Here is a 27,427-nt window from a genome sequence, read left to right on the forward strand (position 1 = left end):
CGTTGTGCCCAAACAGATGAACGGTTTGGATCTTCTTATGGAGTGGGCCGTACCTTCCTTTTTAGACTTCACATGTTTTCACGGCCACCCATCATATAAATTCTCGTTATTCAAGAGACATTTAAGAAAGTCACAGTACACATATAAGAGTTGGGTCGTGTTTTGTCTTCTTTTTTTTTTTTTTTTCTTTAAACCTGTCCAACCCAAGATTGGTTCGGTCTGATTTTTTAACCTAAAACGCACATGATTTGTAAACCCGACCCAGTCTATTTTCGGTTCGGGTTGATGCAGGTGGGTAAAACCCACCCCAATTTGCAACCTTAATAAAAATAAGGGGTTTTTGCAAAAAGAGTCTCCAACTATAGCGGTTTTGCAAATAGAGTCCTCTAGTTTATCAATTTGCAAATCAGGTCATGGCTTATGGCTTTTCATTGCAAATCAGGTCATAGGAGACGTCTCTTGACGGAATACATGATCGGTGAATGCACGTGCAGCCCAAAAAGGCAGTGGAGCCCACATTGTTCGTGTGATCCAAACCGTTCATTCATTGAGCCATGGCTCCATGAAATCTCAGAGGTTGAATATTGAAGGCACAATATGAAAACCTCCACAGATCACAAGGTTAGGGTCATTTTATGGAAATGATTTTCTGGGTACATCCTATCTACATATGGGCCCAATAAATGAAGGGTTTAGATCACAAAAGCAATGTGGGCCCATGGTATTTTTTGGTGCATGTGCACCTACGGTCGTCCGCAGTATAAATTGTCTGTTAAAAGATAAAAATACCCTTTGTTTCAATTTTTGGTAAAGTCTCAATAACAAGGATTGTTAAAGTGCTATATACATGTATAATGCATTTAAGGTTGTTCTGACCGTTCATTTAGTGGGCCCATGTGTAGATAGGGTGTGCCCCAAAAAAGTTCTCCATATGATGATTCTAACCCTATGATCTGTGGAGGTTTTTATATTGTGCCTTTAATTTTAAACGTCCAGAAATCAGAGGGTTAGGATCATCCCATGGAAAAGCTTCCTTGGGCACACCTAGGGCCCAATGAATGGTTTGGATCACACAAACAATGTGGGCCCACTTCCGTTTTGGGCTGCACGTGCATGTATAAGTTCTTCTTTTAAAAAGCAAAGGATACTTGTGTTTGCAAATTAGCAAAATAGAGGGACTCTCCAGCAGTTGATCTTGACCCTTGATCTAAAAAGGAGTCGGATCTAAAAATAGGTTGGAGATGAAAAAGTCCACACAGGGTTCTCCCCAATCCACATACCAGATGAAAAACTCTCTCTCTCTCTCTCTCTCTCTCTCTCGGGCAGAGATAGGTAAATCTCTCTTCTCTCTGCTTTTGGGAGTTTTTTTTTTTTTTTTCCTGGTATTATAGTCTCAGTTTTCTTATCTCTACATCCTCGATATCTCATGTTTTTAGACATCTCCTCGTTCCTGCTAGGTATACTTCTGTTTTAGTTATTGGAGGTGCTAAACTATCGTTATCACTTATCATGACATGTATGAAAAACAAAATCAAAATACGGATCACAAAACCCTTTTCATGGCTTAACTGATTAGGGCGATTCATCTTCCATTTCTTGCGTTTTTTTTCTGCCCATGTTCTTATATTGGTTAGTGTTAGACACTTACATGAATACTAGAAATGATTGAGGGATACTGACTGGAACTTGCATTTAATGGCGGGATTCTTCTTGAGAAGAAGAAGAATCACCATCCCATTTATGGGTAGTACTCCGATTATTTCCAAGGTCTGTAATTTGTACTCAGAGGCTATCAAAATTCTTGATAAGGATAATGAAGTGAAGTCATCATCTTTATCTGACAGTGAGAGAATTAGTGGCAATGAAACGTCTGCGAATTATTCAAGCATGTTGCAACTCTCTCCATTGCTTCCCACTAGTAGAGATTACTTAGAGGGCTTAAATATTGAGCTTGTAGATCCTGATCTTTGGCGGGTTTCATCTGGGTTAACCCACGCATTGAGGGTAAGGGATGAAACATTAAAAACATCAGAAATGTTTGGCAGAACAGTGAATTATATTCCGAAAGCGGAGAAAGACCCCGACTTTGATGAAATTGAGGACATGAGACTTCATGGCAATCTCTTCTACAAATTGGATAGGGATTCCCGGGAGTTCGAAGAATACAGTTTCGACTTCCACCGAAAAAATTCTTCAAAGAAGAGCAAGGGGAAACCGACGCAGATGGTGCTAAAAAATGAAAAAAACGAAAAGGAAAACAAAAGGCTTTTGAAACACAAAAGTAATGCTGCTCCACTTCAAAAGACAAATATTTCTCGTCTTGAGCCTAGTAGCATGGGTATCACAACCAGGTCGATAGAGGGCAAGAAGATGAGAACTCCAACATATAATCAACTCACAGATCCTTACCATCTACCTTTTTGCTTGGATATTTACATATCCAAAAGCTCCGTTCGTGCCTGCATAGTTCATAGGGTGACCAGTAAGGTTGTCGTTGTGGCACATTCTATTTCTAAGGACATGAAATATGACTTGGTATCAACAAAAGACTCTTCAGCTTGTGTTGCTGTAGGAGGAGTTCTAGCTCAGCGCGCAATTGCCGATGATATCCACAATTGTGTATATACACCGAGAAAAGGGGGAAAACTTGAAGGGAAACTTCAAATTGTGCTTCAGTCTGTCATTGATCATGGGATTGATGTTAAGGTGAAAATTAAGCAAAGGACACCTATAAAGAGAGATCTTTCATTTGTGAAATAGTGAGCAAGGGGTACATTGCAAACTATATTTATCCTTTTTCTTGATGTTTTGTTAGTGCTATCCATTAGATGTGGCAGTTGATGCCTTTTTCCTTAATTTTTATGTGCTAATGTTGTGATGTATTGAGTATTGACTATGTACATAGTTTCAAATCTGAAATCCAAATCACAAGCATTTGATTGTGAAAAGGCCTGATAAGTCTGCAAATGTGTGTGGAGCCAATAAAGGCTTTGTAATTGCTCACACTGATTTCAAATCTAGTTCTAATAATGAAACATTTCTACCTTTTAGGATAGCCCATGTACAGAATTATTTGCGGAATAATGCTAAGGGCCTGATTGGATGTGCAATGAAATCAAGCTTATTGTAACAAAAATACTTCTTTTACTAGTGTGAACAGTGGGCATCTTTAACGCTTTTTGATGTCAAATCACGTTAAAAGAGAGGGGGGGGGGGGGGGGGGGAATGTGTACTGTGTCCAAGTTTTATTGCAACAAATGTTCTTTGAGACAGAACTTTGAAAAACTTTGTTTAAAACATTGGTGATTATTGTGTCCACCAAGCAGTTCTTTGGCACAAGGTCTGATGCGTTGACAAAGAAAAAGAGTCTGTAGCTTCAAGATCTAAGGAATCATCAATGAAGAAACAATAGCGCTCCTTTTTTTTCCCAAAGAAGGTAATTTCAAACCAGCAACTGTAATGCCCGACATCTGAAAAGGCCCCACCAATTCTTTCTCAGAACTAAGGTTTCCTTTTTCCCTCATTAGCATGGTGTTTGTCTTTTGATTTCTGCTCATTTTATTTTTCCTCTTTTCTATTAGTTTGTATTTTGATTTGAGCTTTGAGCTCTCTTCATCTTTCCTTTTTTTTTCTTTTTTTTTGTGATCTGATGAAGAAGATGAATATCATCTTAGTTGTGAAGTTATTTTCTGTCATTAGCTAAATTTCGGTCTTCTTTTCTTTGGAATATAGATTTTTTATATGTGTCTCCATTTTCTGCTTCCTTTATCTGTTTGTTTGCCTTTTTGTTCTTTAGGGTCATGAGTTTTGCTCTTGATCAAAGGTTATGTTTTTTCATGTGTGCTCTTCATGATATGTTTTTTTTTATGATGTTTGCTCAAAGCTGATGTGTCTGTGATAATGGATTTTAGTATATTTCTAATTTTTACTTGATATGCGATATAGGTTTTGATTGTTCTTACTGTTATTTTGGGTCTGTAGATATCTTTTTTCCTTTTCTTTTGGTGTTGGCAGAGTAGAGAGTCTTGGGTTGGAGTAGACATCTTTCTGTTTCTTTTACTGTTACTCAAACCGTGTTTCTAGTACAGTTCTTCAGCTAGAATGAAAGATGGTTACTGAATTGACCAAAACCGAGTAGCAGGCTCAAGAGAATGTCACTGGGTTCATATACTGCTGGAGGAGCAAGCTGAAGAGTTTTTGTTCTCCAATGACGACTTAGTTAAACTCTTCCCTGGTTGAATCAGGGCATATTGAATTGCATGCACCAAAGCAATGCCAGGAAGTTCACAAAACCGGTAATCCAAAGTACCACTGCCTTATGAGATACACTCTTGAAGACTTCCTAGTCCTAAAGAAAATGGAGCCAGTGTCCTCGACAACAGCTCAGATGGAAAAGAGTTGTTGTCTACGAATACGATGCTTTCGGGGAATTACCACCAAATGAAGTCTTCACCCCTATACAGAAGTTCTCCTATCATGAAGATGTCCATCCCAGACTGTGTTCTATTGGAGGGTTTTACCTTGCAAGGCTCAACAAGCACTAGCAAGAAAACAGGAGTCCCCACGGTTGAGCTCCGTCTTGGAGCGTTCCAATTTACTGTATATGTGAGGGTTGGGCTGAATTGGCACTCTGGGCCTACCCTGGCATGTCTCGATTTCCCTTATCAACCGGTTTCCTACTCTACGAAGTCTTTTTGGATGTGTCTTGAATAACCTGTCCCAAACTTTGCCACATATTCCTCTATAATGGAGGATGGAGATGATGGTTGGACTACTTATGTCAAAATGACAGAAGAAGACTGCTATATGGTCACAATCACCTCCGTCACCTTTTGCTGTTACTATTGTTGGGTTTAGGTGTCTTGTTTCCTACGTAAGTAGGAAGAGGAGACCTCCCTTTGATTTAGGTTTCGTAATTAGTTTAGGGTTAGGTCTAGGCTAGGTGTCCTAGGTGTTTCTTAGTTTGACTAGGAGAGAGATACCTAAGTTTATGTAAGGTGTTGAATACCTTACAGAGAGCGGGTGAGACACACAAACAAGTGGGTGGGTGATGAGAGGAAAGTGCGAGTTTTCCTCTTGAGAATTTCTAATGTGGGGTGAAATTGAGATGGGGTTTTTCTTTTTATTTTGGATACGGTCTTGATTGAGAGAGACCGGGAAGGGTTGCGGTTTATGAGTTTTGGGCTAATCCTGTTGTTGTCCTTGTATTATTTCTTTCTCATAGTAGAAGATTGGATCTCACTCCTTGGACGTAGGCATCATGGCCACACCACATATATCTTGTTCTTGTATGTCTTTGCATTTCTTTGCACGTGATTGGATCAGATTTTGCACTTTGGATTTCTCAACACCTATATGAGGCGTACCTCATCTATATGCAAAGAAGGATGAAAAAAAAATAGAGAGAATGGAAGCCTTCAAGGAGAAGAAAAATGGTTCCCCAAGTCACAGTAATTCCATACGAGCAACCTTAAAGATCTCCGATCACTCTCGAGGAATGCATGCCTCAAAATTTCAAAGACTCGTTCAGAGATAATTTTAACAAAATCATGGAGTCCATAGCAAGCATGAATGATGTATATACTATATACCGTCTGAAGATAATATTAATGAGATCATTGCCGTCTCCTTCATAAAAGCATGAGATATTCTACATGGGTGGCCAATGTGGCCAACATTGGACAAGTCAAAGTCTGCATGGACTTACGTGACCTTAACGAGGCTTTCCCTAAGGATGGATTTTCTCTACCCGTCACATAATTGATGGTCAATGCCGTGGATGGGTTTTCTGGCTATAACCAATGATAAAATGGAACCTGAAGACGAAAAGAACACTGGTTTTCGCATGACCAAAGGTATTTATTTCTATAGAGTAATGCTCTTTGTTACACAAACAGAACACTATGGAGTGCTATGGTGACGACCTGCTCATGGGACCATTACCTTCTGGACCTCTGCCAAATGTTTTGCATGCTTCGTAAACATCAGCTTAAGATAAATTTCTGAAGTGCACATTTGGAGTAACCTCAAGAAAGTTACTTAGGCATTGAGATTGATCCATTAAAGATTAAAGCGATTTCGGAAAATGGCATAAGGTTATTGAGGATTGAAGTTCGTTGCCATATTATTTAATTGTGTAAGGTTATTAAGAATTTTCAGGGGAAAACAAGAAAAAAAATGAACTTTTCTGTTTCCTTTCCATTTTATTTATTTCTCTGAACTTTTCTGTTTATCTATTTCTGACGTGAAAAAATATTCTGTAGGAAAATTGTTCGACTTTCCAAGGGAGAATTGGGATGAAGGGTTTTAAATTCTGCTCTTTTCTAATTTGAAGGTTTTGGATCATAGGGTTCTGAGGCTGCAACATACATTTAATTGGGCTTTTTTATTGGAATCACAGCTTTATCCCTGTTTGTTTTTCTTGTGATTTGGCATCTGTTTCTAAATTAGTTTTTCTTGAATTGAGTTTTTTTTTTCTCTGGGTGGGAGTGATGATTTTAGACCAGTATGTGTTTTGATTCGATAGACCGGGTGTTCTGGTTTTTTTTTTCCTCCTTCTTTCTTTTCTGTGGATATCTTTGATTATGTGATGGTTCTTTTTTCTTTTTAATTCTTAGTTGTGTTTGTTTGAATTTGATATGGTTGTTGTATTTTTTGTGGGAGCAGTGATTGATATATGATAGTTGTAGTGAGACTGGGTCTATTGTAATGAACTTTACCCATGTTCTGGGAGTGACAACTTTCATTCTTTGATATTGTGCACAAACCCGCTTATAAATAGAGGTAAAAGGTTCTGTTTCAGGCAGCAGTTTGGTGTCAGTGTAGCTGCTTGTAGGGAGTTAATTCCCATAATAGAAGGTATGTATTCTAAATGAGTGTGAGCTCTCTCTTTGCTCTATTGTTAGAGATAAAAGGTTCCGTTTCAGACAGCAGTTGGAATCAGTGTAGCTACTTGTAGGGAGTTTATTCCCATAATAGAAGGTGCATTCTAAATGAGTGTGAGCTCTCTCTATTTTGTTGTAAACTTGTAATAGTGAATAAAATTGAAGGAAAGGTTTCTTTCTGACCTATAAGGGCTGTTTCCCTTGGACGCTGTTTGAATTCCAAGAAAAACATTTCTGACAGTAATTTTTTTTTCTTGGGAGGAATTTTTTCCTTCACACAATTTAAAGTGAAATGATATGATTATGGTTAGTTTTGAGGGATATCATCATAAATTAAGGGCCCCTCAAAATAAAATTGAAAAGTATGAACTTTTAGAAATAATTTTCCTTTTCATACTTCTCCAAAAAAATTCCTGAAATCCAAACATGGTGTTGATGGATGATTTATCCTCTCATCTTTTTTCCCTTTAGCAATGGTGCAATGCCGCTTGTAGGGAGTCTTATCTCTTCAAAGAGTGCAGATACTTTTCCAGTGACAAACTGACAATAGGTATTGACCCATTTCAGTGAATAAATTCCCTTATTTATCTGCAATATGCATTATTCTTTTTGGGTACTCGTTAAACTAAGATTAATGCATGCACGTAATGTTCTACCCCGATAATTCTGATAATAAGTGATAAATTCGCCCCTAAAAGTCACCATTCGCCCCCCTTTGACATTTGCACTGGCTGTGAAGCCCACACCGGTACCCCTCTCTCTCTCTCAACATGAACAATTGATGGGGCCCAACAACTGGATGGTTTAAATCCTTGAACGAGGTAGGCTTCACTGTATTTTTAAAGAGGAATGCTAGATTCACATGAGCCCTTGCAAAATGGGGGGCCAAGGGCGCCCGTATTGGTCAAATTCCATTGAAGACATTTATGTTCTTAATTTTTTGTGCCATCTTAAATGGGATTTGACCAATGGGAGCGCTCTTTGCCCCCCTTTTTGCAAGGGCGCGTGCGAGTATAGACTCCCTCATTTTAAAAATATACACTCAATAGCGCACATAGGTGAAATTATTTATAAAAAAAATAATACTTGCAGGCTTACCGCCTACATTGTTCAAAGATCTAAACTTGTTAATAAAAGGGGACTTGGAGGGGGCGAAGTTGTCAGCTACCTAAGTGAAATTCTACTATTTAATTTAATGGTCTTAGCTCCAGACATGTTCATTGAAAATTTTATAAAACTAAAGGGCAATGATATTTTCCCCCCCTCCAATGGACATTTCCTCCCCCCCCCGACAGAAATCGTTAACTTTTCACCCTTTTGGAGTTGACGGTGGCTCCTCTACCCTTTGTATATCCTGACGATATCTGTCAGGTGGGGTGGGGGGAGATATCACTGCCCAAACTAAATATGTATCTACACTAAAATGTGGTTCAAGTTTAAGCGTGGCATACTAATAAGGACATGATGGAGTGCTTGGCTTGTTTGCTTACTAACTATTCGAGCTGATGCGTGCAAATTGCGAAAGAAGAAGATTGCTAGTTGTGGTTTTATCTTTGAGATTGGTTGCAAGCGACCCAGCTGGGGAGAGAGAGAGAGAGAGAGAGAGAGAGAGAGAGAGAGAGTCCAATCATGTTCAGAAATATCAGATCTTTAGCAAGATGAGCACTCAAACTAAACTTCTCTGCAGCCAAGTCGCATGAAAGCTTATAGCATGGTTCTTAGGAAAATACCAGATAATTACATATCCAAGAATTTACTAGTCAGACAAAGCATTTAAGTGCATGAAAGTTTATAGCATGGTTCTAAAGAAAATACCAGATAACTACATATCCATGAATTTACTAGTCAGACAAAGCATTTAAGTTGTTTCGCAGTCAAATAAAGAAACATCAGGTGACAATCCTCAACTACAAAGCACCAGATTAACATCCAGAGTAACAAGATACTAATAATAAAATCCAATGAGCAAAGATGAGTTGTCCAGATCAATGAGCAACACAACCCATGTCTGCACCTGCCACAGTCGCTTGTAAAGTATCACCCCTGCTACCCTCTGGGGGGTCCAAAGATGATGCAGTATCGCCCTCAGTACCCTTTGCGAAGGAAGAAGGAAACTTGGTGGTAAACATAAGACTCTGAGAGGGATGCAGTCTGAACCTGGTCGTCCATCCCCACATGCTCCGTAGAAGGTATGTGTGGCAGTGTGTTGTAAGACTGTCCAGGATCTGTGTTACTTCTAGTCCATTGCCAATGGGGCGGTCTTTCCCCAAAACTTCCCTCATCTCCTCATATAGTTTATGCCGCTGCCCAGAAAATCTCTTCCACTCTCGGTAAGCTTATAATAAAAATGAGGACAAAAATATAAGACAAATGTAAAATCATAATGATATTCCATCACTAAACATTGCATTTACATTGTACTCGAGCTTATAACCAGAGAACAAATCTAAACATTAAGACGGACAAAAATCTAAGACAATGTTTCTTTCTTCATCTTTGATGAGATGCCAGAGAAAACTCTTGGTGGGATGCCTTAAGTATCTTATTTTTTAACTACTTGAAATCTAGATTTCTCCTAGTTTATCTCTTCCCTGTTTTTTCTTTTTGTTTTACCCATCCCATCCCATCCCAACCAAAACCCTAGCTCCCTTAATCTTGCCCCAAACCCTTGTTTGTAGCTTCCTGGTATACATCTGCATCTTCCTAACATACGCCCGCACCTTTCTAAACCTACTCTAAATCTAGTAGAAATATTTTTCTAATTTAATCACAAATTTTAGGAACGGCAAATCAGAGAAATAGATGGAGCAACGAAACCAGAGATGGAACCAAAATATGGGAGGAACCAGAGATGGACAGAGAAGTTCGCCGAATCACATTTTCCACCCATGCATATCACTGGCCAAGAATGCTAGTATATATTATATACATGTATACGGAGGCTGGGGACTCGGAATCCCATCTCCCCCCCCCCACACACACACACACCACCACCACCACGACACACACACATGGGCCGATGGGGAATTTAGGGGGGCACTTGTCACTCCAGCTCTATGTCTAAAGCAAAGCAATCGGCGGCAAAAGCCAGCCTTTGTCACCTTACTAATAGGGCGCTGTTGGGGCACATATCATTTCCAACTTCGAGCCTTCAACAGCCAGCATTAGCTGTCTTAAGCTAGTTGTTAGAAAGCCGTAACCACTGTATTTTAGGTCCCTTAAAGTCTGCCTTTGACCTGTTAAGTCATGTTTACAAATTACAAGTATGTCAATCATAATTGACATATATGCTGGGGCCTATCATGTATTATACAATATACTTAATATAATAAACTCTCAACAGTTCCTAATCTAAATGAATTGAAACAAACAAATGGCTACAGTTCAATGGTCATGCTCACTTGGTGCCTCAATGTGGCCCTCTTTAATAGCAGACACTGATGTTTTGTATCAGCAGGTCCTCAATGAGTCATGTTAAACAACTGAATCCAAAAACAAGCTTAACGTAGACAAACAAAATATATATTGACCTAGAGTACTTCTAATGGACTGTAGAGACCATCAAGTATAATGGTGTGATATAAATAGAACATTGTAGCAACCTTTGAACTCCTAATTGGCATATATAAGCTCAACAGATGTTTGAATCTATTTTGCTGATGCTCTAAGAAAGAACGTACAGTGGTTGATGCAGTCTAAGGCAGTCTTGACATAGATTCAGATATATTTGTATACTAACTCAGAATATGTTTTACTGGACCATAAAACAAGTTAATAGGAACATTGGCAATAAAAAAGGGCGGCCCAGTGCACGAGGCTCCCTCCATTGCGTGGTCTGGGGAGGGCTAGTTGTACGCAGGCTTACCCCTACTGTGCAGAGAGGCTGTTTCCGTGACTCGAACCCGTGACCACCAGGTCACAATGGAGCAACCTTACCGTTGCGCCAAGGATCACCCTCTAGGAACATTTGCAATCCTAATTGGAAATAAATAATCCTGATATATGTGACATAATATAAGCTTGGCTTGGAAAAATTGTGCACAATTGAGGTTGACTACAATGTTATTACAGACTACTAAAAAAAGAAGGATAAAATTTCACATACCTGTTATGTTGGGCATTGAGTCATAAAGTACCAATATAAGAATTTTATCTGATGTGAAAAGAAAACCCAACCAACTTCTTGATTCTATATAATAACAATTTTCACTGTCATTATGAGCCAGAAATTAAATAACACTTTGAGAAGACGTTCACTCTACCATAATTAGTGAACTCTCCTGTGGTTAGAGCAAGGCAATTGTTTCAACAAAAGAGCTGCTAACCTTAGTAATTTTATCAATAGACCAAAACGTGGATGAGAGACAGCTATCAACAAGAGAACCCATCTTTTGTATTAACTTGACGTCTCACAAAACAAACTTTTTGATGATTTCATTTGGATTCTTTCAGGCTATCTCCTCAAACTCATGCTCTTCCGCTTCTGATTTATTGCGAAACGCCTTGCCATGGCAGGGTTGTAAAACCTTCTCATATGCTCTGAAAGTCTGTGGATAGCACGAAGATTACCAATTGTTGAAAGCCGCATCAGAAAGGCATCAAACTTTTGATATGGCAATTTCATCCCCTTATTCACTACATCTTCCAAAAGAAAGCATGCATCCTCCACTCTATCACTACTAAACAAACCATCAAGCATTACACAATAAGTATCGACATCTCGCGTACAGCACCACTTATCCATCTCATGCCAAATATCAAATGCCCTGTCTGGCTCACCAATCTCGAAAAACATTGCAATCAGCATATTAAAAGTATGCCCACTAGGCATACAACCCATTTCATTCATCCTCTTGAAAAGCCTCAATGCTTCATCAACCTTCTTAAGGTTACAAAGAACCTTGAGGAAACAATTATAAGTAACAATATCCGGCGGGTAACCTTTGTTGCCCATCTCTTCCAAGAACTTGTAAGCTTCCTCAACCTTTCCAGCCAAACACATACCTTCAATGAGTTCCTTGTAGGTTGAAACATCAGGGAGGCAACCGCTGTTCCTCATATCGGCTAAAAGTCTAAAGCACTCATCCATTTTGTCGCACTTTGCAAGTGCCACAATCATGATACAATAAGTCTTTGCAGTGGGAGAAGACATGGTTGAACCTTTTGTTCTCATAAATTCAAAGAGTTCGGCTGCCTCCGACACCATACCACCTCTACAAAATGCATCAATAGCAGTATTGTAAGTAAAGTTCTCGGGAGTGTGACCCCTCTGTATCATTTCTTCTAATACTTTCATTCCTTTGGTTGGGTTTCTCACTCTACACCACCCGAAAAACAAAATATTAAATGTATTCGCATCTGGGTGTATCTTATTCTTTACTTTCTTAAACATTTCCTCAGCCTCCTCTACCAGACTGCACTTGCATAGAGAATCCAACATTAAGTTAAACGCATTGATTTCTGGCTGTGTCTTTACCCTTATCTTCTTCTTCTTTGTGAACTTTTGGAGATGGGTCAAATGCTTTTCAGTGTACTTTCTCAAGATTGTGAGGAGAACCTCGACGGGCACTGAGTTGTTGCTCTTTCTTTTCATGTAATCTAAGAGATTACATATAATACCAAACTGTTTTGCCTTATATTTCGTACTCGAAAGGATATCAAGGATCTCATTGTATGTCTGAGGTTCATGGGAATAGCCTTCTTGATAGCCTGCCCATGTGAAGAATCTCAAGGCTGTTTTTTCCTCATAACGGAGCTTTTGAAGAACCTCATCAACTAACTTAGTTGTCATTTCTACCCCAACATTTTCAAGAGCTTTTTCCATGCTTTGGTCAGCACTAATGTTCTCTATAATAGCTTTGTGAACTTTATCAGAGTCACAGGCTAAATGCTCATCCGGAAAATTGTTTAAACAACAATCACTGCATTGGTCCAAAGAAAGAGTTTCTGAAGACAATGTGCATAAACAAACCTTGATTCCAGGGAATGTATGTGGTAATGTGAGTAAACCAAAATTTTTGTGGGAAGTACACCATGAATGCGATAATGGTGGTCCAAAGAGAGGTGAGTGGGAGAAAGCCCTAATTGCACGATTCAAAGACAAAGGGTTTGACAGTGTGGCTAGGCATAAATTTCCACGAAAAAAGTGAGAACTCGAAGAAAATGCCAAGTGAGTAGTAGATGACCATGAAAAAACTGCAACAATGGGAACTGGAATCAATGAATACAGTGACTTGACAGAGCTAAAATTTCTAGAAAAAGAGTGAAGGAGAATTGGCACATGTGGTCTAGACAGATATGAATACGCAGGACCCATTAAAGAAGAGATGAAAACAAACAGAGTTGGTGATGCGGGCAGATTTCTACAAAGACCATGAAATTGCCTACATGTAAAAATTGAAATGAATGAATATTGTGATGTGGGTAACCTTAAAATGCTATGAAAAGGTATAAACTGAGGTGGAAGTGTTAGCCCATATGTGGGCAGACTTAAATTTCTACAAAGAGCATGAAATTTTCTACTTGAACAAATTGAAATAAATGAATATTGTGATGTGGGTAACCCTTAAATATTAGGAAAAGGTAAAAACTGAAGTGGGAGAGGCAACCTAGATGATGATGAAGCTGAAAAGCTCCTGATCGTAAGAACATAAATAAAAGGAAATGGTGGTGAAATGGGAATTAGTACATAAACTAGTCCAACATAGAAGCAATGAGAAATCAAAGAAACAAAGTCAGGAAGAAGATAAACAGGGAAAAGGGAAATCTAAGCATGGAAAACCATGGGAATGACCCCAGAGTAAAAATTCTGTTAAAATTACTAGGGTTTAGGATGGGAAAAATAAGAGCGTAAAAGAATTTCAAGAGAAACGCATGATTTCTTCTATCTAGGGTTTTGGGGTGATTGAGAAAAATGAAAGAGGGAGATTACCGTTTGAAATGCGACCTTCGTTGCAGAGAAATCAATGAAGGAGACTGCTTGGGGGGCGAAGCTATTTTATAGAAAGAACATTGTAGATTTGTAGTAATAGACTTGAAATGGAGAAAGATTACGCGTAGGATAGAACTGGGATTGATAAATTCGCCCCCTTTTGTTCCCTGGTCCACCCACATGTTGACTAATAGTGTAATACACTAGAGGGGCTGGCCCGGGGGAGAAAAGGGGGAAAATTTATACTTCCTTAGAAGTAGTTAAACTGGAAAGAAAAAAGTCAGGTCTGTTCTGTCGGAGCGTAGTGGAATCAAGGTCTTAAATTTCGGTCCTCACCAAAGCCGAAATTTCGGTCGCAATTTGGTAGAAGAGCTCGAAATTTAGGTTTTTTGGGCTGAAATTTCGGCTTTGGACGAAATTTTGTAAAGAAATAAAAAATTATTATTTTATCAAAAATTTCGACGGCAATTTCAGTTTCGGTCCTGACCGAAATCCGAAATTTTGGATTTAAAACCGTGAGTGGAATAAGTAGTACAGGGAGTAGACAAGCAATTGATTTGCCTAAAACTTACTTTGGAGAGTAGTGGTAAGCATGGTTTTAAATTTCGAATGAAATCGGAGTTTCGGATTTCGGTCAATACTGAAACCGAAATGACAGAAATTTGAAATGCACCGAAACCAAAATTTCGGAAATTTCATTAAAATATTAATTTTATTATTATTTTACCGAATTTCAGCCCAAAGAAACTAAATTTCTTAGCTTTTTACTGGATTTCGAACGAAATTTTTACCATGGTGGTAAGTAGTGTTTTGTTGTCAACCTAGTGGAGTAATAATGGTAAGAGTTGTCATTACCTTAGAGAGGGAAGAGACTGAGGTGAGAGAGAGAGAGAGATCTAAGCAAAATTTCACTATTTTTTGTGGACTTTGGCTTCGATGTCATAAGGAACAAGGGTGACACATCACCAAAGACATGGTTATTAGCCAGGAGACTCCAGGGATGTCTCCTGGGATGTCAATGCTAATATCTATATTGGCAACCAAACAAGGGGTTTTGCTAATGTGGCACCCATATGCCAAGCAAAACCCCTAAACCATACTGGAGCTAAAACATCGAAGCTAAATATGATTGGTGGTGGTGGGTGCGACCTTTGTTTGTGATGGTCCGACTATCGTTTGTTGATTGGGATCACCATCCTATGGATTATGTGGGATGATTTGAGCGGGAAATACTGAGATTTGTATGCTGAGCACATCCTATGATACCTAAGAGATATACTTGGTTTTGTCCTTTGGCTTATACCGTGCTCTCTATTGATAATGATCGCTTAGTGCGGATTGGTCTAGGGGTGGCAACGGCATGGGGCAGGGTATTGCACTCCCCGTCCCTGCTTCATGGATGGCAGGGAATCCCGTCCTTGTCCCTTAGGGAAAATCTAATCCATTTCTCCTCCCCATCCTCGTCTCGCACACTACGGGAAAAATTCACTGCCCCATCCCATCCCCGCCCTGCTCAACTCAACTCAACTAAGCCTTTGTCCTAAACCCAGTTAGTAAAACTCCGTTTTAAACTCTGTTTTTGTTTTTTGAAAAAAACGTGTTTTATTGGTGTGCCGTTAAAAACTCCGTTTAAAACTTTCACAGTGAATAAAACTCCGTTTTGTTTTTTGAGGCAAAAGTTTAAAACATGTTTTTTTGGGGCCAGCTTTCCAATTTTACCCCCACCATATTTTGTAAATGACAAAATTCTAAACTAATTTTCTTGTGTTTCCGTTTTTTTACTACGCTTTTTTGAACTATATTGTATTAGACTCGGATTTTTGCCGTCCCGTTTATTTTTTGGCGAATCACGTTTCGCTAACTATGGTCCCAAACTAGTTGGGGTCGGCTGCCCCATGCCCGTCCTGCTAAAATAACAATTTCTGCTTTCTTTTAATCTAATCAAACAATTATCAAATAGGGAAAAATACACTTAGACCCCCTGTGGTTTCTGACACATTCAACTTAACCCCTAAAGTTTAAAAAATTACAAGTAACCCCCTGTGGTTTCATTGGGTTTTTTTTAACTGGACGGAGTTGACGGCATGGGGAAAAAACCAAAATGCCCTCGTCTTCCCCAACTGAAAATTAGGATTTTCATACTTGAAAACTAAAAATTGGGGTTTGATTCAAACCCATGTTGATTTATCAACATAAACCCTCCATTTAGGAGTTTTATTTGTCTTCATTCACATCATTATAATGATTTGCACAAAAACCCTAATGTTTTAGGGCTTTATCTTTTGTTTTTATCAAAGTTTTTTTCTTGAAATGTGGGTTTGATGTAGCCATGGGGTGGGGTTCGATTGTCTGTGGTGGAGGTGACGGCGGTGGGAGGAGATGGCGACAGCGGCGGTGGGAAATGACGTAACCTTAATCCCTCTGCAAATGAGGGTATTTCTGTCCTCAAAATATTAACCATGGTTAGTTTTAGTCTTTCCGCCAGGTTAAACTGACGGAGTGTTGACGGAGGGGGTGTACTTGTCACGTTTTGAAACCACAGGGGTCTACTTGTAACTTTTTAAACTTTAGGGGTTAAGTTGAATGTGTCAGAAACCACAGGGGGTCTAAGTATATTTTTCCCTATCAAATAAGAATCAAAACTTCCAAAGTAAAATATAACACTTTATGGAGGTATTATCGTAATATTAGAGATATATAGGGATATATATGTAATTTTATATACGGGGATTACGGGGCGGGGCCATCCCCATCCCCCGACCCCTCATCGTTCGGGGAATTTTTTTTAATCCACGTCTTTGTCCCCGCTTAAATCAGGGAATCCCCGTCCTGCGCAAGGCGGGGCGGATAGCCATTTTCACAAGTTCAATTGCCAGCCCTAGTTGGTCTGGGTGTCCTACTACTTGCAATTCCACTAGTAGGTTTTGCACTTTTTTGGGACTTAATCTCGTTTGCTCGGGTTCAAAGAAGCAACTTACAACTTCTCACTTCGTTATTAAAGCTAAACATAAGGCTCACTGTTAGTCTGTTATTGTTGGAAGGTTGCTTTATTTCCCAAGCCACCGACGTGTGATTTGCGGAAACAGAGAGGTTGCCAGAGAGGACATGCAAACTTACCAAAGAAATGAAGCAAGGAAGGTTTCATCTCAATCTCCATCGCATGTGTAACAAAAGTAGAACCAGATGAAAAGGCCATATGGCTAAAAATGCTTAAGGAGACTGCACAAGTTCTCGTGATACCGGAGCGTTGTGTGGGTGTTTCCTTCGCAAATAGCTGGATCGCGGAACAGAAGTCGCTGCTATTACTCCCGCTTTCACTTTAAACTGTGATATGGCCTTGTTGAAGCCTAAAAAAAAAGGGAAGTGGCTTTGGTTTTTTAGAAAACTAAGAATTTGAAAATCTCACACACGACTAAAGTGGGGTGGAAATAGAAGGCATTTTTTCTTGCTTTTTGCAAGGGGAAAGTGACGTTTTCTCTATTCTTGAGAAAGAGAAGAAAAACTAAGTTAGTTTGGTGCCTCTTTGGGAGGAAGAGAAAAAACAAGTAGAACCAAAGGGTTTGTGAAGATATTCTCTTGACTTGTTGAGAAGGAAGGAGGCGACGGATTTTCTCTTGTGTGCACTTCAAGAGAGGTAGTCAAGAAAGGGTTTTGTAAAGGGTTACAAGGGAAGGATTTGGGAATCGATCAAGTGTTGGATCGATTGAGGAGTCTACTGTAATCTTTGTATCTTTCTTGATTAGTGGAATATTTCTCTTGGATCGCCCATGGACGTAGGCTTTGCCTAACCACGTAAAAATTGTGTGTTCTTTGTGGTTGCTATTGTGTGGTTTATTTTATCTTGCTTAATTTGGATCGCGGTTTCGATCAGAAATTATCCATCAATTTTCTACAGTTATATATATATATATATATTTTTTTTTTTTTTTATTTTTAAATACATTGGCTCTTTTTACCTACTTAAAAATTTACAAGTATCCATTCAGCTACCACTTTTACTCAATTGCTGACTTTCTTGGTACTTCATGCCCGCATTAAAAACATCAAAGTAGACTCACTTTGTTACTAATTTGATTGTCAAATACTCATTTTGTGTTGAATTTGTCTGATGGCACTGTTTCTTTCTATGTAAAATGGGCGTCAAACAAAATTTACACCCATTTTTAAGTGGAACAAACGGGTGTGAAACATTTTACACCTATTTTACGTCAAAAGAAACAGAGCCAAAGGACCACCTAGTCCAGCCTTCATCATCGCTACAAACAGTTATTCGTTTCTCACATCAGTCAGTGAATGTAACTTGGCGTGATTAACGCGTTCATTATATACTGTATCATATTTTATCCGTTCATATACTTATGCAAAACAGCATTCTCAAAGGTCCTTGATTAATTATCAAATATAGAGAAACTTGTGTCAAACCTATCTAGGGTCACACAATTTCCATCATTAAAACTTCTGTGCTCATTGAATGCTGACTAGATTAAGGTTCATTTCCAAAATCTTTCTGTCACTTCTTAATACAAGTTTATTACTAAGCCTACCCAGGAAAATACAGAACATGCAAGCCAAGTAATTAAAATGATTTCCTGAGACATGCATAATTAAGCTTCTTATTTATGGAATCACAACAAATATCATACTTGCCTCAACTTCACCACATAAGAGACCTGTTTGAAACAGATAATGAAGTAGCTAAGCATATATAGATAATCAACAATACTTGTATGTATTGTTTCAATTTGTGATGTTTACTCAAACAAATTAGCTTCTCGAGTGCCCTTTCAGAAGCCCAATTCAAAGTCTTAACAAATTGACATTATTATTCACCATCTCTTTTTTAACTAAAGGAAATCGACATTTCTAAGTACCACTGGTGCAATCTCAGGGTCATCCTTTAGGGCTGCTAGCTCCCTAGAGTCACCTTCCAAATAAGCTTTCATGAATGCAACCACAACTCCTCCCACAAATCTCCTCATGGGTTCTCTTTCTTTCCCATTTTTACACAAGCAATAAGAAGCCCTCCCTCTTATCCCCTTGGTTTCATCATCCAACATGTCTAAATGACCATAGTCCTTGGCTACAAAATGCCATGCAGGGGAGCAACATTCATTAAAGAAATCCTCATGGTTCACTCCTTTAGGTGCACAAGGTGGGAACAATGGATTCTTCTTAACTTCTCCAAGGCCAGATCCAACCACCAAAACTGCCATTTTAAGATCAAAAGAATGAGGGACATAGGTGAGGATTGGGGGAGGGGTTTGCTTCCCTTTGTCCATTCCATCAACTGGGTCTATGCCCATCAAAGCTGAAAATTTTAGCAAAGTGTTAGCATGGCCTAACGCCAAAGCAAATGCGACCTTGCCACCGCGGCTATGGCCTGAGATCCCTAGCTTGCTTAGGTTCGGCCGAACGTTTGTGGGAAGTACAGCTGATAATCCTTCTAATAACCAATCCGTCGTCTCAGCTGCAGACTTGATGTCATCTCTCGAATCTGGTCCTGCCACTTGGTATAGCTAAGGCAATACCATAGAAGGGAAGTTAAGAGCTGAGGCCTATAACAAGTGTCAACATTTTCATATACCATTAGTAGAATTCAAGAGGAGTGACATATTAAGAAATAAGGGATTTTACACATGGGCTTGACAAGATGGACTTATTTCAACATCTAGCCCTCCCTAGACCCTCGTCACTGGGCTGCCCATGTGTATGTTATATGTTGGGACGAATTAGAATGGTGGACGAATAAAGTGACTATTTAGAACAAAGGAAGAGAATATGAGGAAAGAAAGAGAGGTGCGCAGGGCAACCCGAAGCTTTCTCTTATAGACTGTATTTCCTCACTTATATAATCAGGTAGCTACATGAAAATAAGTCCCGAGGATACAATGCCTACGCCAAGAACAAGGACTGCACCCGCGTTCAAGACAACCAGAGTGCCCACACTTAGAGAAAAAAGTGAAGAGTGAAAGAAGACAAAATCTTGTTCATAATGAGACCCCAGGACTTATTTTTATAGAAGATAAAAAGATATGAAGGAACGCTTTCAATTGAAAGTACCATTTCATTTTAAAATAACATCTTTTCACAACACAAGAGGCTTTAGAGGCTCTTGAGTAGAAATGCCACTTTACAAAGAAAAGCAGTGTCTATCTGAAAATTCTCATTTTTCTATTTTAAAAAAATATAATATTTTGAAAATATCAAACATTATACACTTGGGAATTAATTTATTCACCCCATATTCCACCATTTCCATTGCCTTTTCAATTTTATTTTCATGAAAAGTCAAACAAAAGAGATCTAAATGCAGTTATTTACAATGAGAGACCCATGAAAGGGGATGTAAATGGTGGCTAGGCTAGAGCGGTGTAAATATCATTTCCCAACACACAAATAAACACACATATTAGCAGATATTGAAGACTAAGATTTATAATGTATCAAAATCACTCAATTATTAGATCCATGGCCTAATATATGAAGAGTAGAAAGAAATAGTTGGAAGTAATGTTTCTAAACGCAGATGCTGGTAATCGTTAATTTCTATAAAAAAAAACGCAGATGCTGGTCAAAATGCGGCCAAAGAAAATTCTAGTCGACTCAGCATGAGGTGGTCGAGTACTCGGTTGGCTAGGTATTCGTTGACACGATCTCAACTCTGATCTCAACTCTGAGAGACTAAGAGGAGTATTGATTAACTTTATAGGCCAAAATGTGGATTCAGACAAAAAACGAGAGGGGGGGGGGGGGGGGGGGGGGGGGGGGGGAGGGGGTTGGCGTATAATAGAACACAATAAAAGGTTTTGATTGAAAAAAAATTCCTATCCCTTGTTTCAGTACTTGGTAGATGATCAAAAGTATTAATACAATATAAATTAATTAGTCGACAATCTTTGTAGATTAAATGAAAAGAAATTCACCATTCCCATTGATTTCCTCATACACTTGCTTCTGTAATGGCTCACCTCTCTTTACCTTGGAAGAAAATATACTCAGATTGTTGTCCCGATAAAAAAAAACATTCTCCTATAAATGTATACAAATTTAATTTATATACATATATTTCTTAGATTATAATGTATGAAAGGTAGGTTACTACAATTTTACTATAAATATATTCTATGGGTCAGATTTTTTTAGTGTTTCTCCTTTTACTTTTTTGTCTGGCTAGTCAACACGGATGAGTTTTGAGTTGAGTTGACGAAGGTGAAGATCAAGTGTGACTCCTCTTTTTTTTGGGTTGGCCGTACACATGGAATTTTAGGATCCGTTTTGGATACGCGGATTTTAGAATCGTGGATTTCCTTAAAATTAAATATGGCAGATGAGAGAAGAATGAGACGATTTCTAGCCCTTCTTTCCTACCGCAAGAGAGCAGGAGATCTTCCCATGTTTCAGGTTTTAGAAATCTCACCTCGTGGGGAGAGACTTCTAAAACCTGAATTTCTAACTTAAAATCCAAGAAATGATGTTAGGACAGCATACAGCAGCTTGATCGTGAACCCTATTTTACACTGTTTTTAAACTAAAACCTTGATTCTAAATTCCACGTATCCAAACAGCCCTTTAATATCAAGGAATTGTTGGGTTTTGAACCCAAGAAAACCGTGAGGCTCCAAAGGCTTAACCTGTTAGAGATGGCATTGTTCAGTCATTTATACTTCAATGGAGAAGAAACAGAGAGAAGAAAAGTAAGAAACCAACCTGAGGGGCAACAACGATGAAGCCATGAGAGGCAACATGTTGGAGAAGCTGAGAGTAAAAGGAGTTGAAGAGGAGGTAGCCATGGATGAATACAAGGACAGGGAATTCTCCTTCATCGGATGGTGTGGCTATCAAAAGAGGTTTTGGAGGAGAATTAAGAGAAGGAGGCCTCGATGTGGAGGATGAGAAACAAAAGGTGTCTGGTTCCAGTCGAAGTAGCAAAACCTTGTGCTTTCCCACTTGGAAGATACTATTAGTGGACATGGCTATGGCAATTCGGCTCGTTCTCCTCTTTCCATATCCTCTGTAATTTTTCTTTTTAAGGTGATCTGAGATAGATATAAAGAGATGAAATGATAAAAGTTGGTGGGTCCTGTTTCATTTATAGCCTTTCCTTGTTTAGTGGCAGAAATTCATTTCTTACATGGGAAGTAAAGGGCACGTAGAGAGAGAGAGAGAGCAGGCTCACATAGCATCCTTGGCATAATTATGGAGAGAGATGTCCATGTCATTGGACCACATAGGCATGAGTATGGTGATCGGGTTTGTCATCTAGTGGGCTACTATGAGATTGTTTCAGCTATGTTTTCACACGTTGAAGTTAGATGCCTCTTGCTTGATTAAAGCTCAATGGATCCACTTTCCACTTATGTCCTGGTCATGATCCGTTCAAATATCTTATCAGACACATCCTTTTTTTTGGAGTATTTTTGGGATCTTGATTTTCTTCTGTGTCATCGCCCATTTTGAATCAGATTGTCCATCTAAGTGTCCTAGGTCCTACTTATGCTGTACATAGTTAGGGCTTATGGTTATAGAAAAGAAGGGGAAAGACACTTGAGAAAGAGAAGCGAACTGTAACCGATGTTGTTTGAATTTTTGAGAATTTTTTTTCCCTCATCGATAAATATCAATGAACGAAAATACAAAGGGCATTTGTACACTAGCATCATTCATTTGGATTTTGGAAGCTTCATTAAGTTTTGTATTTACGGGTGATCAATGTTACCTAGAATGCGGTTCGTTCCGATATTATAGCGGTATGCCATACATATTTATTCAAAAAGAAACTTCCAAGTTTAAAACTAAAATATATAAAATTTAAAGATCAAAATATCACTGAATAAAGTAGCATCATATGGGATATGTGACGCAGGGGCGGATGGCGGAAGCTTTGATGTCAAGGCACAGATACGGTAGTGGAAAGTTAAAGGGTATAAGATGGTGGATGGTGGGTTAAACTAGATGGTTGTTTAGAGGGCTGAACCAAGGTTGAGACAAATCAAGGGTGGTGAAAATCATGTGCTGTTGGGCTGCTAGGAATAAGCATGGAAAGGGTACTATGGAGGCTGCTAATGTGACTCTAGGTTGATCTTATGGGAGATCTGAAGGGGCTAATGTTTGGATCGGCTAATGAAGGCTAATGAAGTTTCAGGAAAGGAGATGGGGATGATTAATCGAATAGGTTTTTTTTTTCTATTAGTAATCGGGGTTAGGCAGACCCCAAGACCAGAGAACAGAGAAAAAGAAAAAAAGAAAAAAAAAAGATATTACAATCTATAATAGAGGGTTCCTTCATCATTCTCTTTGACATAGTCATAAAGAGGATGAGGGAGGGATACCCCTTGAATACAAGAACCTTTTAAAGGGCAATCAGCTTTTGAAAGAAAATCAGCATGTCGATTTGCTTCCCTCTAGATGTGAGACACCTTCCAAGAAACGAATTTTAAGAGAGTGTTCTTCAGATGAGCTAATGGTAGTCTTTTCTTCCACGGGCATGGGACAGAGCCTTCAATTACATTCGCTGCCAATAGAGAGTCTGACTCAATCCAAAGGCGATCAATATTAAGGGCGGAGGCCAGGGAGTCTCCATGACAAATCGCTTCAAGCTCCAATCCCTGGATGGTCATTTGAATCTTGTCCTGGGAATACATGGCTAGAACTGAACTATCATTGGTACGCAAAAGACCCCCAATGGAGGCTGATGAGCTTGCCAAAGACACATCACAGTTTAGCTTGACACATCCAGGTTTTGGATGAACCCATTTACATCTTTTGGTGGGTTTCTGGGACCTGAACATGGGTAAATCGAAGGCCTTCGAAAAAGCCAGATCTCTGCTACTGGTTTGGCTATCTAATCTAAGAAATATACATCTGCTTCTGATAGTGTGGAGGATATTACTCAGGATCACTCTCTTGTGAGAATTGTCTGCTCCGTGTAACTTGTTATTTCTTTCCTGCCAGATGAGATAAATTGAGGAAGTAAATGCTATACAGATAGCGGTAGGCAGTTGATTTGAACCAGGAAAAGTGGTTCTCATCCATTCTTCTTCCTCCATAAGCTTTCTTTTTTGTTTCCTTCTAATATTGAATCGCCATAGCACAGATCTCGAGATCCAAGCCGAATACGAACATTGAAAGAATAAATGATCAATACTTTCAGATGCAGCGGAGCACAATGGACATCTGATCTCCCTATTTTGGCCCAGAAAAATCAGCATGTCCTTAGTACTGAGTATTTGGTGAAGGCCTAACCAAGCCGTAAAGCTCATTTTGGGTATGTGACCTTTGAACCATACAGAGGAAGCCCAAGCTATTTTTGAGTGATGCTCTCTGATGCCATTCCAAGCGCTTTTCAGTGAAAAAGACTCATCAATAGTATCTTTCCATATTGCTTCATCTTCAGCACTTGAGATAACCAAAGCCTTCTCAAGTATCAGGTTGATGGAGGGAAGCCTTTGTAGCATGATCGGGTCCTATATTCCTTCCCGGAGGACTTGATGGACAGCAGTTTGAGGACGAATTGCATTTAGATATTCTCCATCAGGAGGATATTGTTCCACAATAGGCCCATCCTGGTGCCAAGGCTGAGTCCAGAAATCAATACCTTTTCCTTCTCCAATGATATAGCATATGGATTTCTTAGCTTCTTCTCGACAATTAAAAACTGTTCTTGCTCCCCACAACATTTTGCTAGGCTTTTTTATGATCCAAAAGTTCCTCGTCCTTACATATTTGTGATGAAACCAGGAGACCCAGAGGGAGTTCTTCTTCTTGATTATGCTCTAAATCTGTTTCATGTCAGCTGCCTTGTTCATGTCCTTTAGATTTCGTAAACCTAGACCTCCTTCGGCCTTTGGGGTGCAAATTGTATCCCAAGCAATAGGGTGATAGGATTTCTGAAGAGAGGGGCCTGCCCAAATGAAATCCCTGAATATTTTTCTATTTTGTCCAAAATGCCAGCTCGAAGGTGAAAAGAAACCGCCCAGTAAGGAAGAAAAGAATTTAGAATGGACTTGGTGAGTTCCACCCTTCCAGCCCTAGACAGTAGCCTGTTGGACCAAGATGCAATTCTCTTGTGGATCTTGCTTATGAGTGGAGTACAATCTGCTGCTGAGAGCCTTGATGTTATGAGAGGGAGGCCTAAATATTTTATGGGAAGGCTTCCTTGAGGAATGCTAAGAGTGTCTTTGATGGCCCCCTTACATCTGGAATCACCTTCAGAGAAGAAAACCTCACTCTTGTTTAAATTTACTTCTAGACCCGAGCACTGCATGAACCGGTTGAAACAATCTTTGATACCCTTTGCCGAGACAACAGAAGCTTCAGCAAATAAAAGGACATCATCTGCAAAAAGCAGATGGGTGATGGATAAACTTCCTTTAGAGAAGGGAGTGATAATCGAGGCAGCTTCATCAATAATGACTGATAGCATTTCCATACAAACACAAAATAAAAGAGGAGACAAGGAGTCCCCTTGCCTGATGCCGTTTGTAGAATTAAAATACCCACAAGGAGATCCATCTAGAAGAACCGAAAAAGAAGCAGTTTCAATGCATTGCTCGATCCACTGGCACCACGTTTGATTGAAACCAATCTTTCTCATGAACTAGATAAGAGTTTGGTGATTGACATTATCAAAAGCTTTTTTGATATCCATTTAAAGGCACATGACCGGGGTTTTTTTTTTTTTAGATGAAAATTGTGAACCAGGTCGTCACCCAGGAGGATATTGTCTTGAATGGCTCAGTTCTTTATAAAATCGGATTGATGGGGGCTAATTATGTCATCCATTACTCCTTTGAGCCTAGAAGCAAGAATCTTTGTGATAATTTTGTACATGTAGTTGCAGAGGGATATCGGGCGAAACATATCTGGGGAGGACACATCATGGGACTTTGGAATTAAGGAGATGAACGTTGAATTCAGACCATACGACATTTTCCCACTTCTGAAAAAATAAGAGATAGCATCAGAAACTTCGTCTCCTATCAGGTACCAGAAAGTCTTGTAAAAATTTCCGTTAAAACCATCAGGCCCAGGAGCCTTGCTGCCTTCTGTGCAACGAATGTTCTCTTCAATTTCTTCTTGAGTGACATGCCTGGATAGATTTGCAGCTTGAGCTGAAGAGAGGGTTATATTCGGATTAGGGGTGGTGGAATCAGAATCTGTTCTCCGCTTGTTTAGGAGGTTTTCATAATATTGAATCAGGGTGGCTTTGATGGTATCTGGATTTGTGGAATGGTACTTTCATAATTGGCCAGAGCATGGATTCCATTATAATTTCTTCTTGATTTCATGGCTGAATGGAAGAATGACGAGTTTGAATCACCAAGATTCAGTCAGTTTATCCTAGCCTTTTGCCTGAACATCGATTCCTCTCGATTTGCTATCTGAATGTAGTTTTCTGTGGCCTTTTTCTCTTCAGTTCTTACCTCCATATTTTTTGGATCTTCTTTCAGTCTAGTTTGGATGCTATCAAGAGTCTTTTTGGCCAGAGGTAGTTGAATATCCACCTGCCCAAAGACATCAGAGTTCCAAATTTTGATACACCTTTTGACTTCTTTCAGCTTTTTTGTTACCTTGAATAATGGATTCCCCTTACATTTTATAGCCCAAGCTTTTTCCACCACTTCGTATAAAGAGAGGTCTTCTAGCTACATATCGTGAAATTTGAAAGGTTTGCTCCCATGAACATTTGCTTCCAAGGATTGAATGATGATGGGGCAATGATCAGATAACCCCGGATTTTTTAAATTTGCTACTGAGTGGGGGTAGCGGCAAAGCCATTCTTCATTTACCAAGGCACGATCCAACTTCCTGAGCTTCAGATTTTCTGGGGAAGATTTGTTTGACCAGGAAAAGGTGTGCCCCAGGGCCTTAAGATCCGAGAGGTAACAATCATAAATACATGAATTGAATTCTCTAATATCTTCTTGAATCGGACCGGCCCCTCCATATCTTTCATCACAGAATCTGACAATATTAAAGTCACCCACGACCAGCCATGGTTTATTGATTGTTGGGGCAATAATTCTAAGGTCATCCCAAAGATGCCTTCTGTCAATTCCGGAGTTGTTAGCATAAACGATGGTAATGGAGATCTTGATGCCTGAATGAATGTAATCGATGTCTCCATGAATATGCTGAAGGGAATCATTATGAACTGTGAAATTTACCAGGGCTGAATTCCACATAATCCAGATGCGAACTCTATCAGTATGATGGTAATTTGCATACCTAGAACAACCATCTGCAATTTCAGATGAGTATTCTTCAAAAATATCTTCAGATGCTTTGGTTTCCAAGAGGCAAATGAATGGAAGTTTTTCATCGATCATGAGGCTTTTGAAGGGGCTGTATTGTAGGAGATTTATGTGGTTAAAGGATTAATGGGTTCTATGTGAAGGGGCTGTATCGTAGGAGATTTATGGGACTGACGAGATGGCTTTTGTGAGGAGAAAACAAGCAGGTAAGTGGCTGCTTTATCTATAGTAATTGGCTGAGAAAACACTTGTTGTTGGTCACCTAAATAACAGGAATATGTGGGCTGCTATTGGATGATAGAAAACGACAAAAATACCTTGGGCTCTTGGCTGAAATTGACTTGGTCGATGGAAACTTG

At 39.2% G+C, this 27,427-nt stretch overlaps 4 protein-coding genes and 1 long non-coding RNA gene across 8 annotated transcripts; 2 read left to right on the plus strand and 3 right to left on the minus strand.

Annotated features, from left to right (window-relative positions):
- Window positions 1-1,170: 1,170 nt before the first annotated feature.
- LOC143881025 (uncharacterized) lies at window positions 1,171-6,805 on the plus strand. Its single transcript, XR_013251832.1, has 2 exons — window positions 1,171-1,332; window positions 6,667-6,805. It is a non-coding gene; the product is annotated as an uncharacterized LOC143881025 (long non-coding RNA).
- Window positions 1,338-2,948, plus strand: LOC143881015 (uncharacterized). The gene has a single exon (XM_077384006.1). It carries the CDS (start codon window positions 1,696-1,698, stop codon window positions 2,758-2,760), a length of 1,065 nt encoding a protein of 354 aa, XP_077240121.1. The 5' UTR covers window positions 1,338-1,695; the 3' UTR covers window positions 2,761-2,948.
- Window positions 6,806-8,632: 1,827 nt separating the features above from the next.
- LOC143881030 (Pentatricopeptide repeat (PPR) superfamily protein) lies at window positions 8,633-13,956 on the minus strand. Of its 4 annotated transcripts, none has more exons than XR_013251839.1 (2): window positions 13,816-13,956; window positions 8,633-9,219 (listed from the first exon to the last, which is right to left on the minus strand). XR_013251839.1 is itself a non-coding variant. In XM_077384029.1 (2 exons), the coding sequence occupies exon 1, from the start codon at window positions 13,198-13,200 to the stop codon at window positions 11,338-11,340; it is 1,863 nt and encodes a 620-aa protein (XP_077240144.1). In that variant the 5' UTR covers window positions 13,201-13,915; the 3' UTR covers window positions 8,635-9,187; window positions 11,210-11,337. The 4 variants fall into 4 exon arrangements, 3 of the variants coding, with proteins under 3 accessions (XP_077240144.1, XP_077240138.1, XP_077240150.1); XM_077384029.1 differs by having other exon boundaries at window positions 8,635-9,187; window positions 11,210-13,915; XM_077384023.1 differs by having other exon boundaries at window positions 8,635-9,219; window positions 11,210-13,915.
- Window positions 13,957-18,412: 4,456 nt separating this feature from the next.
- On the minus strand, window positions 18,413-21,844 carry CLH2 (chlorophyllase 2). The gene is made up of 2 exons (XM_077384044.1): window positions 21,523-21,844; window positions 18,413-19,331 (listed from the first exon to the last, which is right to left on the minus strand). The coding sequence occupies exons 1-2, from the start codon at window positions 21,784-21,786 to the stop codon at window positions 18,660-18,662; spliced, it is 936 nt and encodes a 311-aa protein (XP_077240159.1). The 5' UTR covers window positions 21,787-21,844; the 3' UTR covers window positions 18,413-18,659.
- Window positions 21,845-23,216: 1,372 nt separating this feature from the next.
- On the minus strand, window positions 23,217-24,269 carry LOC143845522 (uncharacterized). Its single transcript, XM_077353900.1, has one exon. It carries the CDS (start codon window positions 24,267-24,269, stop codon window positions 23,217-23,219), a length of 1,053 nt encoding a protein of 350 aa, XP_077210015.1.
- Window positions 24,270-27,427: the final 3,158 nt, after the last annotated feature.

The sequence above is a fragment of the Tasmannia lanceolata genome, unplaced genomic scaffold (genome assembly GCF_043159265.1).
Source record: "Tasmannia lanceolata isolate RefF3 unplaced genomic scaffold, GAP_Taslan_0.1 ptg000002l, whole genome shotgun sequence".
NCBI lineage: Eukaryota > Viridiplantae > Streptophyta > Magnoliopsida > Canellales > Winteraceae > Tasmannia > Tasmannia lanceolata.